This window comes from Chaetodon trifascialis, chromosome 8 (assembly GCF_039877785.1).
Source record: "Chaetodon trifascialis isolate fChaTrf1 chromosome 8, fChaTrf1.hap1, whole genome shotgun sequence".
In the NCBI taxonomy this organism is placed as follows: domain Eukaryota; kingdom Metazoa; phylum Chordata; class Actinopteri; order Chaetodontiformes; family Chaetodontidae; genus Chaetodon; species Chaetodon trifascialis.
Window position 1 is genome coordinate 953,021 of NC_092063.1, and position 14,350 is coordinate 967,370.

At 45.0% G+C, this 14,350-nt stretch overlaps 1 protein-coding gene across 2 annotated transcripts in view; it reads left to right on the plus strand.

The window, feature by feature from the left end:
• Positions 1–3,018: 3,018 nt before the first annotated feature.
• The window catches only part of cacna1fb (calcium channel, voltage-dependent, L type, alpha 1F subunit), a 37,991-nt gene continuing 26,659 nt past the window's right edge, over positions 3,019–14,350 (plus strand). The window contains exons 1-4 of one of the 2 annotated variants that reach the window (XM_070967871.1): positions 3,019–3,322; positions 10,034–10,287; positions 11,415–11,515; positions 12,152–12,257. In XM_070967871.1, the coding sequence (XP_070823972.1) occupies positions 3,301–3,322; positions 10,034–10,287; positions 11,415–11,515; positions 12,152–12,257 (483 nt within the window). In that variant the 5' untranslated portion in view covers positions 3,019–3,300. Of the gene's footprint in view, positions 3,323–10,033; positions 10,288–11,125; positions 11,152–11,414; positions 11,516–12,151; positions 12,258–14,350 lie in introns of those variants that run through there. The other variant, XM_070967872.1, reaches the window with a different exon arrangement.

Consider the following 14,350-nt stretch of genomic DNA (forward strand, 5'->3'; position numbering starts at 1 on the left):
GAACAACCATTCACGTTCACACTCACACCTAGGGGCAATTTAGAGTCACCAATTAACCTAATGAGCATGTTTTTGGTGGGAGGAAGCTGGAGTACTCGGAGAGAACCCGGGAACAACATGCAAACTTCACACAGAAAGGCCCCGTCTGGGGATCGAACCAGCAACCTTCTTGCTGTGAGGCACGCGCACTTCCTGCTTGCGCCACCATGCCGCCCGCAATAATACATGATCAATAATAAATAATGATTATAAATATCAATAATCTGTCTGATTAGTGAAGTCAAGGTACAAAGTAACATAAAATGAAAAAACAAAGTAAAGTACAAACACTTCAAACTTCTACTTCAGTGTAGTACTTGGGTCAATGTCCCCTCCTCTTTGTGAGATCTTCCGTCCTGCTTCTCCACCTCCTCGTGTCCTGTTCCACCTCTTTCTCTCCATCCGACTTTCCTCCTCTAGGTTTTTATTTCTTTCTTCCTCCCTCTGCTCTCCTCTTCATCCCTTCCTCCCTTCCATCCTCCTCTCCTTCTCCTCCTCTTTTCATCATCCACCTCACCCCACCTCCCCCTCACCTTCTTATGGCTGTAACACTCTGTTCATCCAGCAGGAGGCAGCAGAGCTCCGTTCACTGTCTGAGGGATGACGTCATCCGGAGAGAAAAATGAGAGCTGGAGCTGAAGGGAAGATGAAATGATTCTGATTCAGAAAGAAAGAAAGAAAGAAAGAAAGAAAGAAAGAAAGAAAGAAAGAAAGAAAGAAAGAAAGAAAGAAAGAAAGAAAGGAGGGAAGATGGAAAGAAAGAATTTTCTGACTCTCAGAGTTTCCATGACAACGTTTTGATTTGCATCTTGTTGCTGTTTCTGTTTGACTTTTACTTTATTTTGAAAGGATGAAGAGAAACTGAACGAAAAACTCGATGACTTTTATTTTGAAAGAAACAACAAATGACAGAGAGAGAAAGACGAAAATCCTCCTAGAAGGATTATGAACGGCTTAATATAGAGGATTAGAGACACACACACACAGACACATATACACACACACACACACACACACTCACACATACACACGCACACACACACACACTCACATTCACAAACACACACACACACACACACACACACACACACACACACACACACACACACACACACACACACAGACACATATACACACACACACACACACACACTCACACATACACACACACACTCACACATACACACGCACACACACACACACTCACATTCACAAACACACACACACACACACACTCACACTCACACTTACACACACACATATACACACACACACACTCACATACACACTCACATTCACAAACACACACACACACACACACACTCACAGATACACACACACACACACACTCACATACACACTCACATTCACAAACACACACACACACACACACACACACACAAACACACACACACACACTGCGTCCTCCTGTCTCTGACCTGATGGAGACAGAAGGAGCTGCTGTCCATCCGTCTATCACCAACGTGGGGAAAAGAGGAGGTGAAGAGGAGAACATTACACATTAGACAGCAGAAAAGGAGGTGAAGCAGGCAGAAAACAAGGGAGGAGGTGGAGGATGAGCGGAGGATCCAAAGGAGGAGGAAAGATAGAAAGTTTCACAAAGAGAAGAAGTAGAAAGTGAGACAGAGGAGCAGACGAGGAAGAGAAGGAGAGAAAGTGAAGAGGAATATTACAAAAGGAGGAGGAGGAGGAGAGGAATAAGAAAAAATGAGGGAGAGGAGGAGATGAAAGATGGAGAGAAAATACAAAAGGAAGAGGGGGAGAGAAGGAGGAGCACCAGGAGAGATATAACATAGAGCCAGATCCTGGTCCAGAGCCAGATCCTGGTCCAGAGCCAAATCCTGGTCCAGAGTCAGATCCGGGTCCAGAGTCAGATCCTGGTCCAGAGTCAGATCCGGGTCCAGAGCCAAATCCTGGTCCAGAGTCAGATCCGGGTCCAGAGTCAGATCCTGGTCCAGAGTCAGATGGTGAACTTGGTGGAGGAGGTCTCTGAGGAGCAAACAGGAAGCTCCTCTGAATGAAGGAGGTGAAACAGTTTCCTTCTTGACTTTGAGGCGAAATTGAACCTCAAGAGTTCATCAACAGAAGATTAGAGAGAGAGAGAGAGAGTGTGTGTGTGTGTGTGTGTGTGTGTGTGTGTGTGTGTGTGTGTGTGTGTGTGTGTGTGTGAATGATGAACACATGATGAGGCAGCTGCTGTCCTCACATCCATGAGCGAGGACTGACGGCTGTCAGGTGTCAGTGGACAGGAACGACCTTTTACCTGTGCAGGTGAGGCAGTCTGTGGTTCCTGTCGGTCCTCTGGACAACGAGCGGCTCGCCTCCAGCGGCCAAAGAGGTCGTGATGGGAGCAAAGCAGGAAGTCAGGTGACCTCGTTTAAAGAGCAAGAAAGTCCACGGCGGCGTGGACGGACGGTCGGACAGACAGGAAGTTTACCCAAGAGACGTCAGAAAAGTCAGTGTTGGCTTACTTTAAGTTCGTGTTTGAACTTATGATGACGACGTGATGGACGAAGGCCCGCCTTCGTCACGCCGGCCTGTCATTGGTCATTCTGTGGTTTTGGGCGTCGTTCAGGTCACAAACATTTTAAAATCTCGTTTGTCCATAATCTTTATCGTTTTCTGAGAGAAAAGATTCAGTTTTTATTTTTTTCTGCAAGAAATAATCAAAGGAAACTTTCCATCTTCAAACTGTTTGTTTGAATAATTAAACCTCCGGACTTTTATTCTGTCTGCGCCTTTAATTCCGCAGCTGACCTCCCCTTTAACACACTGAGCCTTTCCCTGTTTAATCCTCAATTGGGGGGGGGGGGGGGGGAGCTGAGAGAGGGAGGGGGAGCAGGGAGAGAGAGAGAGATGAGGAGAGAGGGATGAGAGATAGATGGATGGAGAGAGAGAGAGAGAGAGGGGGGGGGGGGGGTGGTAGAGAGACCCTGGCACGCAGAGAGAGAGATTAGCGGAGCAGCGTCTCGCGCCTCTTTCTCTTCGTTTCTGTGGATTTTATTCGGCTCGTTTTCACTTTTCTGGATGAATCCGGATGAAGAATTCATGAAGTGATCGGCAGCGGCGGCAGAACGGACCCAGATCGATTGTGAAGAAAGTGATCAGTGATCGCGGCTGAAGAGCGCAGAAGTTGTTTGTGGAGCAGAAGAAGAAGAAGAGGAGGCTGATGAGGAAGCTGATCAGAGTTCGGATCGATTAGAGATGATTGTTTGGAGCTGAGCGCGAGAAGAAGCGGAGATGTACGAGGAGAGGAGCAAAGGTACGAATCGATCAGTCTGATCAGCTGTTCCCGATCCACGCTCTGATCTCTGCCAATCAGCGCGAGGCTCCTCTTCTTCTTCTCCTCTTCCCCTCCTCTTCATCTCTTCTCCTCCTCTTCTTTATCTCTTCTTCTCCTCCTCTTCATCTCTCCTCCTCCTCCTCCTCTTCTTCTTCTCTTCCTCTTCTTCCTTTTCTCTTTTCTTTTCTTCTTTGTGAGCTGAAAACATCCAGATGAAATGATAAAATAAATCAATTTAAAGGGTTTGATCAGGAAATATTAATGATTATTGATTTTTACAATCAAACTATCAGATAAACAAATTCAAACACACAGGCATGCACACGCACGCACGCACACACACACACACACACACACACACACACACACACACACACTGACCCTCCTCCATCAAGTTAATACTCTCAAAATAAACCAAAGTACTGCAGTATTAATAGTAATAATACTCGATCCTCTGCTTTTTGGTGGGATCCGTTTTTAACAGACTGGATCTCTTTGATTGATCTCAGCAGATTCAGCCTGAAAGTCACTGTGTTGTGGTTTCAGCCAATCAGAGCTCGTCTGTGGACTCTGAACCTCTGGAGTCAAAGATGAGAGAAAAACCTGAAGGAACTCTTCAACGCGTCCTTTCAGTCAGACAGGAAGTTCACCTGTGCACAGGTGACATCATGTGTGGGCACATGGAGACGCGTTCTTTGTTTCGTCTAAAGGTGACGGAGTGTCAGCAGAGCTCATGTAAACCATACATTCGTACATTCATTCACTCACTCACTCTTTCACTCAGTCATAAGTGTGACTCCTGAGTGGACGCCCACGGCTTGAAGTGATGAGCTCACAGATCCAGCAGCTGTTGCTGTGAACTCTCATTAGATCCCGCAGAGCCACTTCCTGTTTGACGCCCTCACACGGCGTGATGTTCGTCAGAGAGGTGGTGAAACGTTCAGTCGGTGGTCTCCATGAGACACGTCCACATCAGTGGACATGCAGTCTGTTTTCAGATCTCTGCTGTCAAATAGGCTCAGTACTCAGATCCTTTACTACAGTAAAAGTACTAATACTCCACGGCAAGTCCTGCATTCAAAACCTTACTAAAGTATTATTGGCTAACAGTACTTAAAGTACTTAAAGTACTCGTGGTGTGTGAGTGAAGTGATCCTGTCAGTGTGTTTCTCTCTGCTGTCTGTGGATTCATGTTCCTGCTGCGTTCATGTGTTCATTCATGTGTTCATTCATGTGTTCATTCATGTTCCTGCTGTAGATGTTTCAGCTCATTGAACTCCTTTATCTCCTGTTGCTGCTTTAATCTTCATCAATGCTTCAGATTCTAGAAGATCATCACATGTTTGCAGTGTGTTGTCCTGTCAGAACCACGGATCTCCAAAAACAGGCTGTTTTCAGCTTTGTGACGAAGCTTTTTCAGCTGATCCAAGAGGCCTTTAAAGAGTTTATTGCGCTGAAGAAGAGGAAGGAACTCTTCATCCTTCAGTTCAGCACAAACGTTCAGCATCAACACATCTGGAGATACGAGCTTTTCACTGGGCAGGAAGGAATATGAAGAGTAACTGAAGCTGTCAGACAAATGTAATGGAGTAAAAGTACAATATTATTGTTAGGAGTAGAAGTAGTACGTACAAGTACCTCAAACTGTCTCTAAGCAGAGAACCTGAGTAAATGTACTTAGTTACGTTCCACCTGTGTGTACTCTTCAAATACTACAAACCTGCTCAGGATCCTGGACAGACACTGTGGATGTGAGCTGGCAGTGGTTGAACCAGATCTCAGTTTTCCTCCTTTAATCAGTTTTCAGTGGTTTTGGTATTTTCCTTTCAGAAACCTTTAATCGTCTTCTGACCCCTCAGATCTTTCCTTGGGCCCCATGTTGGGCCCCAATCCCCTGTCTTCCCACCATGTCTCTCATTACCTGACCTGTCATTATGTCACTCAGGTAAAACAAAAGGGACAAGAGTTATGGGCTGGACTTTCAAAATAAGAGCCTGGATATCTTGTCTGTCAGTCAGGATTGTTGAACCTGAGCGGACACTCAGCAGGTACACACCTGTGTGTCACACTGTGACCTTTGACCTCAGTTGGGGCAGGGTTAACAGAGGTCACCGTCTCCATCGTTTAGAGAGTGACTCAGTTTAATCCTCCTGATCCTGCCGGGGATCAGACTTCCTGCTCCGCTCACTGAGTTAAGATGGCCTCCACGGACCTTCTGATAACGTTGTCATGGAAATGAGCATTAACACACGTGACATCATCTGTTACCATGGCAGCGGAGTTAATCCACCCATTGTTCTGTCCGTGAAACGAGGCTTTTACTTTATCTTAACCTCAAAGGAATCGTTAAAGTGACTTTCATGGTGATGCGGGCGGAGACGAGACCTGGCAGGATGTCCGTCTTTCCAACTGATCACATATTTTCAGCTCAGTGTCCTTCAACGTACCAATGGGAGACGTGAGGACGGGTCGTCTTTGGTGTATTTTGAGACCCTGATGAGACAACTTTAAGCCTTCTGAACATTTACTGTGATGGATGAACTCTCTATGGCTACAGAATGAACCAACGAAAACTAATGGACAGATGAATTAGCACACTTACTCAAATAGTGGCCAGGGCCTTTATTAATTTACAACAGCTCAGCGGAGAAATGATCAGGGTCAATGAGTGCGTTTAAAAGTGTCATCTGCTGCGTCCCTCACGAACACTGGACACCAGACTGATGGGTACCTGAGTGCATGGTGCCGACTGTGAAGTTTGGTGGAAGTCTGCGGTGTTGTTCAGGGTCTAGGCCCCTGTGAAGGGTCTTCATGATGCTACAGGAATCAAAGACATTTTAGCTAATTGAGTTCTTCAAACTTTGTGGCAGCCCTTTGGAGAATGTCCTTTGCTGTTGCAGCATGGCTGTGTCTCTGAGGTCCACAGGGACGTGGTTAGATGAGTCAATGAGTTTGGTCTGGAGGACCTTGATTGGCCTCGTAGGTTCGTAGGTTGTCAGAAACATCATCTGGTTCCACCTTAAACAGAATATGTTCAGTTCCTTTTGTCGACTCTTCACGTGCTGAAACTTCTCACCAAACGTCCGTCAAACGTCAATTAGGTCTTTCTTCATCTCTGTGAATTATTCAGACACTTTGGACAGTTTGACTTTGTCTGCTGTTCTCAGCTCCAAAGCAGCATCAAGGTTCTCCTTCACAAATTCTCCTTCTGAAGGAGGTTTCAACTTCGTAGCTGTTAGCTCGCCCAGCACAAACCTCTCCACAAAAAAAGCTCTAAATCCTTGCTGGTGGTGACCGACCTTCATCTCGCTACTCTCCCGGGTCACAGTTCTCCTGTCCCAGCCTGACACGTCTCCATTGTTCCCGCGTGGTTCCCCTGTTGTCAAACTGGCCTCCTTTAGTCTTGGAGGCTGTGTCTGGTCCTGATCCAGTCACGTTCACTGTGAGGCGTTGATGTTGCCCACCATGTAAACACCAACAATCCCCCAGTCCTCCAGGCTCTAAAGGCTCCAGTCAGCTAATAGGGCCACTAGCTGCACAGAACTGAGCTAACTAGCTAACAGCAGCTAGTTGCTATAGTTGAAGGACAGTGACCTTCAACAGGCTAATTCATACTCATCGTACCTTTAAAGGTCGCCTGTGTAGGATTTAGTGTCATCAAGTGGTCAGTGACTAAACACCCCTCGCCTCACCCTTCACTATGATGGCCGCCAAAAATGTGAAAAACATGAAAGGCGTCCTCGTGTGTCAGTGTTTGGTTTGTCTGTCTGTAGAAACATGGCGGTGTAACATGGTGGACTCTGTGGACGAGGACCTGCTCCCTCTGTAGATAGAAAGACTCTGAAAGGTCAGGAAAACACAACGATTCTTATTCTCAGGTGATTAAACACTAACACATAACTGTGAGTATTATATTCCACTTCTGTCCGTGGATACGTCTCAATTGTCCACTGAGGACGGAGGTGGTGACAGTGGACGTGGTGCCTGGTGATCCGGCTCCACTGCTGCTGTGAATCTGATCTGAGCACTGAAGAAGAAGAAACACTGCCCCAACATTCACTAAATGAACTGATGACCTTCCAGCTGGACCAGGCTGGAGGGCAGCGTGACACACACACACACACACACACACACACACACACACACACACACACACACACACACCATCATCATCATCATCATCATCATCATCACCAAACACACGTTAGGTTTTCATCACTTTTGGGGACATTACGTGGATTTACATTCATTTCCTGGAGACGAAAACCATAACCACTACTTAATCCTAAAGCTAACCTTAGCCTAACCTTAGCCTAACCTTAGCCTAACCTTAACTCCAGTCTTCACCATAACATTTAATGGTTTACATTATGGGGACCTGCATTTTGTCCCAATCACTCTGGTGATTTATTTAACTTTTACTCTCTGACAGACAGTTGTTTTCCAGTTGAGGACACGACTTTTGTCCCCAGTCATCCTGTAGATGGTGGACTGATGATCACTCAGAGTGCTTTTTGCACAACTCTGCAGACACCCTTTGGGGTTCCTCATCTTGCCATAGGCTGCTGTAGACTGCCGAGCCCAGGGATGGAACCTTCTGATTGGTCGATGGCCGCTCTGCCTCCTGAGTCCCAGCGGACCGATGAGCTGCTCTGTGGCCCCTGAAAGTAGCCTAAGCCAGAATCACACACACAGTTAGAGGCAGGGCAGTGAAAAGTGGAAAGTTAACAAGGCGGCTGCAGGGTTGTGTGTGAGCGATGGGATGGCCCACTACCATCACACACACACCACATACACACACGCACACACACACACACACACTGTTGTCATGATGATGCGAGCTGACTCGGGGTAATTCAGGGATAATTAGTCGGTTCTTGTCGTCCTGGGGGTGAAGCAGCTCCTCCACAGGAAGAAACAACGTGACCCACAGTCATGTGACCTGCACCGTCCATAACCTCAGCTGCTCATTGGACGGATGACAAACCTGCTGGGACGCTGCCAGCGCTGAGTTCAGTGAGAGGAAAGACTTTAAATTACCCCATGAATATTCACCCCCGCACGTCGTCATGAACACGGAAATCAACCTCAGAGACCAAAACGGTTTTTGGATCAGTGGCCATTCAAGGAACTTCAGGTTCAGCTCCTCCAGCGTTGGCCGAGTGTTTCAGTGTCTGAGGTCGATGCTCTGATGTCCATGACGTCAGTCTGCTTCATGAGACTGTGATGAAGGCCTTTTTTCCTACTGACTATGAACGTATCTTCATTTCAAGCAGTTTTACCATCTCCTCTGTCCACCTGCATGTCCATATATCCAGCACATGTGTATAAGTATATACATTTACACACACACACACACACACACACACACACACACACACACACACACAGCTGGACTCAACAGCAAGGCATTGTGGGAAACAGAACATCTAGGAAACAAAGAGAGAGAGAGCAGATCATCATCTAATCTCACTGTGCTGTCATCACTGGCTTTATCTGTGTGTGTGTGTGTGTGTGTGTGTGTGTGTGTGTGTGTGTGTGTGTGTGTGTGTGTGTGTGTGTGTCTGTGTGTGTGTGTGAGTGTGCAGGGTCCTCAGGTACTAACACATAAATCACGGCCCAGATCACACACACACACACACACACACACACACACACACACACACACACACACACACACACACACACACACACACAGATCTAGGTCACAGCTGTTCACTACAATATTCCTGTTTTCACTTCCTCTGGAAACTGTCACCTCCTCTCTCCTCTTCCTCTCTCAGCTCATTTTAACCTCTTTCCTCTTAATCTTCCTCTTTGACCTTGATGGAAAACGTGGGCTCAGTCGTTGAAGGAGCACTTCGTCCAGTTCAGACGTCTTGTGTCTACATGTTAGAAATCAGCTTCACATTTGGTCTGAAAGCAAAATGAGACATGAAGAGACATGGAGCCACTGGAGCAGCTGGTTGAACATAGAACCATGTTCCCGGTCCCAGTTTATTAATTCTTTGAAAATCATTATTTTTAATTTGCCTTAATTTTATTTCCTGCTCCTGTGTTTTTATGTCTCATGAAAAGGAATTTGGTATTTTCGTTGAAAGGTCTTATATTCTTTTGTCTGCTAACTACCTAGCAGCCCTTTAATAATACCCTCAGAAAAGACTCTGATATGTTCTAAGACAGATTCCACGTGGTGTCCTTCAGGGCGTTGTCTCAGGCCCAAATCATTTCCGTTTGTCTCTTACAGCTCAGTATTATTAAAAACACAACATCAATTAAACAAACACAGATGAACTAATTAGCAGCGAGGCAGCACCCCCACGTATGTCATTAACTCAGTTATTTTATATTGTATTAAGTATTCTAAATATTACTTTACTGAATCTGTTTCCCAGTTCTTCAGACTGTTTCTGGTACTGTTGCAGTACGTGAGTCTCTCTGCTTATCTGAGTATCATCATACAGCAACCACTGATTATCCGGCAGTCACACTGTAAATATACCCTATACACCCCATAAGCATCCATTACCAACCGAGCTCAAAGCTTCTAGAAACCAAACCACCAGCATTTCAACGACAACAACGTTTGATCAGATGACGACGCAAAAAAACGTTTTCAGAGAAGACTGAATATGATTTATAAACTGTGGGGTGAAGGTGACTCTGTCTTCTCTTTCTGTCTGTCTCCAGGTTCCGGTCGTAATGGCTACACCAAAGCAGTGGATGGGGAGGAAGGAGGAGGTGAGGATGAGGAAGAAGAGGAGGAGGGAGGAGACAGGGATGGTGGAGAAGAAGGAGGAGGAGAAGACAGGGACGCAGAGTGGGACGAAGAGCTGGACGGAGAGGGTGAGGGAGGAGTGAGGATGACGAGAACAGATACGCTTCACTCGACCACAAGTTCAACTGGAACACAGAGGAAGAAAGGGCAACACGCCAAGAAACAGGTGAGAAAAGACGCTAAGACACAGGTGAGACAACACGCTAAGAAACAGGAGAGACAACACACTAAGACACAGATGAGACAACACGCTAAGAAACAGGTGAAACAAGATGCTCAGAAACAGGTGAGACAACACGCTAAGACACAGGAGAGACAAGACGCTAAGACACAGGTGAGACAACACACTAAGAAACAGGTGAGACAAGATGCTAAGAAACAGGTGAGACAAGACGTTAAGACACAGGTGAGACAACACGCTAAGAAACAGGTGAGACAAGATGCTAAGAAACAGGTGAGACAAGATACTAAGACACAGGTGAGACAACACGCTAAGACACAGGAGAGACAAGACGCTAAGACACAGGTGAGACAACACACTAAGAAACAGGTGAGACAAGATGCTAAGAAACAGGTGAGACAAGACGTTAAGACACAGGTGAGACAACACGCTAAGAAACAGGTGAGACAACACGCTAAGAAACAGGTGAGACAAGATGCTAAGAAACAGGTGAGACAAGACGTTAAGACACAGGTGAGACAACACGCTAAGAAACAGGTGAGACAACACGCTAAGAAACAGGTGAGACAAGATGCTAAGAAACAGGAGAGACAAGACGCTAAGACACAGGTGAGACAAGACGCTAAGACACAGGTGAGACAAGACGCTAAGACACAGGAGAGACAAGACGCTAAGACACAGGTGAGACAACACACTAAGAAACAGGTGAGACAAGATGCTAAGAAACAGGTGAGACAAGACGTTAAGACACAGGTGAGACAACACGCTAAGAAACAGGTGAGACAAGATGCTAAGAAACAGGTGAGACAAGACGTTAAGACACAGATGAGACAACACGCTAAGAAACAGGTGAGACAAGACGCTAAGACACAGGAGAGACAACATGCTGGAACTCCAGTAAATCCAGTGAAGATCAGGACCGCGTGCTAATGTTATGATGTTATGATGATGATGATGATGATGATGATGATGATGATGATGATGTCAAGTCGATTTTATTTATAAAGTCCTATATCATAAATACTGACAGTAACAATGATGATTGCAATGATGATGATGGTGTCAGTGTTGATGATGATGATGATGATGATGATGTCACTCTTACTCCTCAGGTCCAGGGCAGTAATCAGGTCCAGCGAGCTCCCAGAGCGTTATATTGTCTAAAACTCAACAATCCAATCAGACGAGCTGCTCTCTCTATCGTCGAGTGGAAGTATCCTTCAAACTTTTTAAGGTAATCAGGTAAGGTATCAAAGATACTGCAGAGTTGATGAGCGTAACCTAACCCTAACCCTTTATTTCTAATTCCCTCTTTTTGATACATATAATTGGTCATATTTTGTATGACGTTTTGTTTTGATCCACTGCTGTTTGCCATGTTAAAGGTACTGCATTGAAGGGTCAACACTTTCTCAATCCATTTCAAATTAAAAGCACTGTAGCATTTCAGTGGACAGAAAACCTTCATTTCTTGACAAGGCTTTTATTGTGAAACATATTAAACGGCATGCAGATGTCACTTGGGTCTGGTCAGATGCAGGTGTGTTCCTTACTGTTGAATACCACCAACAACACCCTGCCAAGTGGCCAAAGGGAATATATCCCCCATGATGTTCTTTCCCTTTTACATGTAAACAGTTATTAAATAAACACTTAAAAACATGCATGACTTTTTCTGTCACTACAGGAAATGACTAAACGTCATTTAAGCTGAACTTTCAGTGACTCGAGACCAGGAGTTACAGTAATAACAATCTGGATAAATCAGATTGCTGGGGTGAAAAAAGTGTGTGTAGTTAATAGTTTTTATAGTTTTGTCCCTGTTGAGCTTCCTTAACATGTCTCTCAGACCGTTTGATATCTTCATTCTGTTAGCCATCTTTGCTAACTGTGTGGCTCTGGGAGTATCTAAACCATTTCCTGAGGATGACTCCAACTCCACCAACCATGACCTGGTGAGATCACCTGCACAGCGACAGTTATGGAAATGACTGAATACAGAGCAGGAGAACATTTCAGTGGCTGGAAAAAGTAGCTGAGAGAATGTAGTTTTGGGTTTGAGTGTGTTTGAGGTGAACAGGCTCAGGTGGTACTATCATTTCAGCCTCAGGTTAGCGTGTTTGTTGCTATGAAAGGTGTGTATACACCTGGTCTAACATCACAGTAATGTTAAATGTTTAGGCTCACAGCTGGCAGACTTTTCTTTCTCCTTTAATGGAGCTCGGCTAGCAGTTTCCCCCACCTCCAGCCTTTATGCTAAGCTAGGTTAGACCTACATATCAGGCACAGATTCAGAAAACGTACACAACAAGTACGATAACAGGATATGAAAGAAGGTACAAACATCTATACAATACACAATACAACTATACAATACGCAGTACAACTATACAATACGCAGTACAACTATACAATATGCAGTACAACTATACAATGGTACCACCTGCCAAGTTTATTTAAAGGTTCAAATATCCATCTCCTCATGTTAAATGGTAACTTTACTCTGACCTTTATTTCTAATGAATAATTCGTACACATCTAAAATAAATGGTTCATACAATGCTATAATGTGGGCAGATATCCAGATATTTTTACATGTTTATTAAAGTACAGTACCTGTTAACAAGTATAACCTCTTATGATGATGTATTTTTTATTATTACATCTGTGACTATAATATCATTCATTATTCACACAGCAGCTGTTTGTCCTCAGGAGGAGTTCGGTTCATAAACTCTTTGATCTTCTTATATGAAGCCGTTATCAGAGGTTTAGGATTAGACTCGATGCTCAATGTGCGTCTTCTTTCTCTTCTCTTGTTTCATCTCTGTGAACAGGAAGTTCTCTGTGCTCGAGTGTTTTCTTTCAGTCAGCTCATGTGAAGCTAATCAAACACTACTCACTGCTTCTCCCGTCCTGCTGTAAGGGTCAAAGGTCACAGCTAGATACAGCTTATGATTGACAGGTCTGTGATCAGATCTGATCAGCTGAGACTCTGTTGACTTTCTGCTCTGATGGTTCAGTCCCCCCCTGTCCTCTTTATGTCGATGTCTCTCTACCTTCACTTACAATTGGACTGTACACACTGTTCATGCAGTCATTTTATATTGAAGTGACGGCTGTGTGTGTGTGTGTGTGTGTGTGTGTGTGTGTGTGTGTCGCTGTTGTTCTTTGTTGCATTCTCACTTTTCACCGTCACATGATCACATGAAAGAAGACAACGGCTGCAGATCAGCGAGTGGAGGAAGAGAACGACAGAAGCATTGTTCCTCCGCTGTGAAGCTCTTTCCGAATCTTTTCTTTTTAAAGTTTAAACATTTCAGATCTTCATCACATCAAAGCTGTTCTGCAACGCTTGTGTCATCACTCTATGGACAATTAGCTAATGTTAGCATGCTAACATGCCAAGCTGGTACAGTAAACATGGTAAACTACACATCAGCACGTTAGCATTGTGAGCATGTTAGCATGCTGACATTAGCATTTAGCTCAAAGCATGGCTGTCAAGTCTTGTTTGATCAATAACTCATTCAGACTTCAGTGATGTCCTCGCTGTAATGTCCTTGCTGTAGTGTCCTTGTTGTAATGTCCTCACAAGAGTCGAATCAGCTTCATCTGGACAAAAGATTCACAACGCAAATCAAACAATTTGAAATGTAGAAATCACCAGTTGCTGCCTGATTGGTCGTAGAAGATGATCCTCTTTACGAGAAGTAATGGAGGATGCTGTTGTTAAACCTGGAGGACAGGTGTGGACAGGTGTGGTCACGCTGTTCCACCCAGCAACGGAGACGTCCAGAAAGTCCTAAAACCTGAATAATATCAGCAAATCCCACAAACTGAGAATATCCAGACAGAAGCTGGTCTGTACAGGACCGTCTGAAGCTAGGTGGGATATTAGCGTGCATGTTAACGTGGTCAGTGTGATGGTTGCTGGTTGGATTCCAAGTGTTTGCATGCAGCTGACAGATTTAGAGCTGTGTGGACGAAGGACAGCAGACCCAGAGTCTGTCTGTGTTTGTGTCTCTGAGAGCCGGTTTGAACTGCA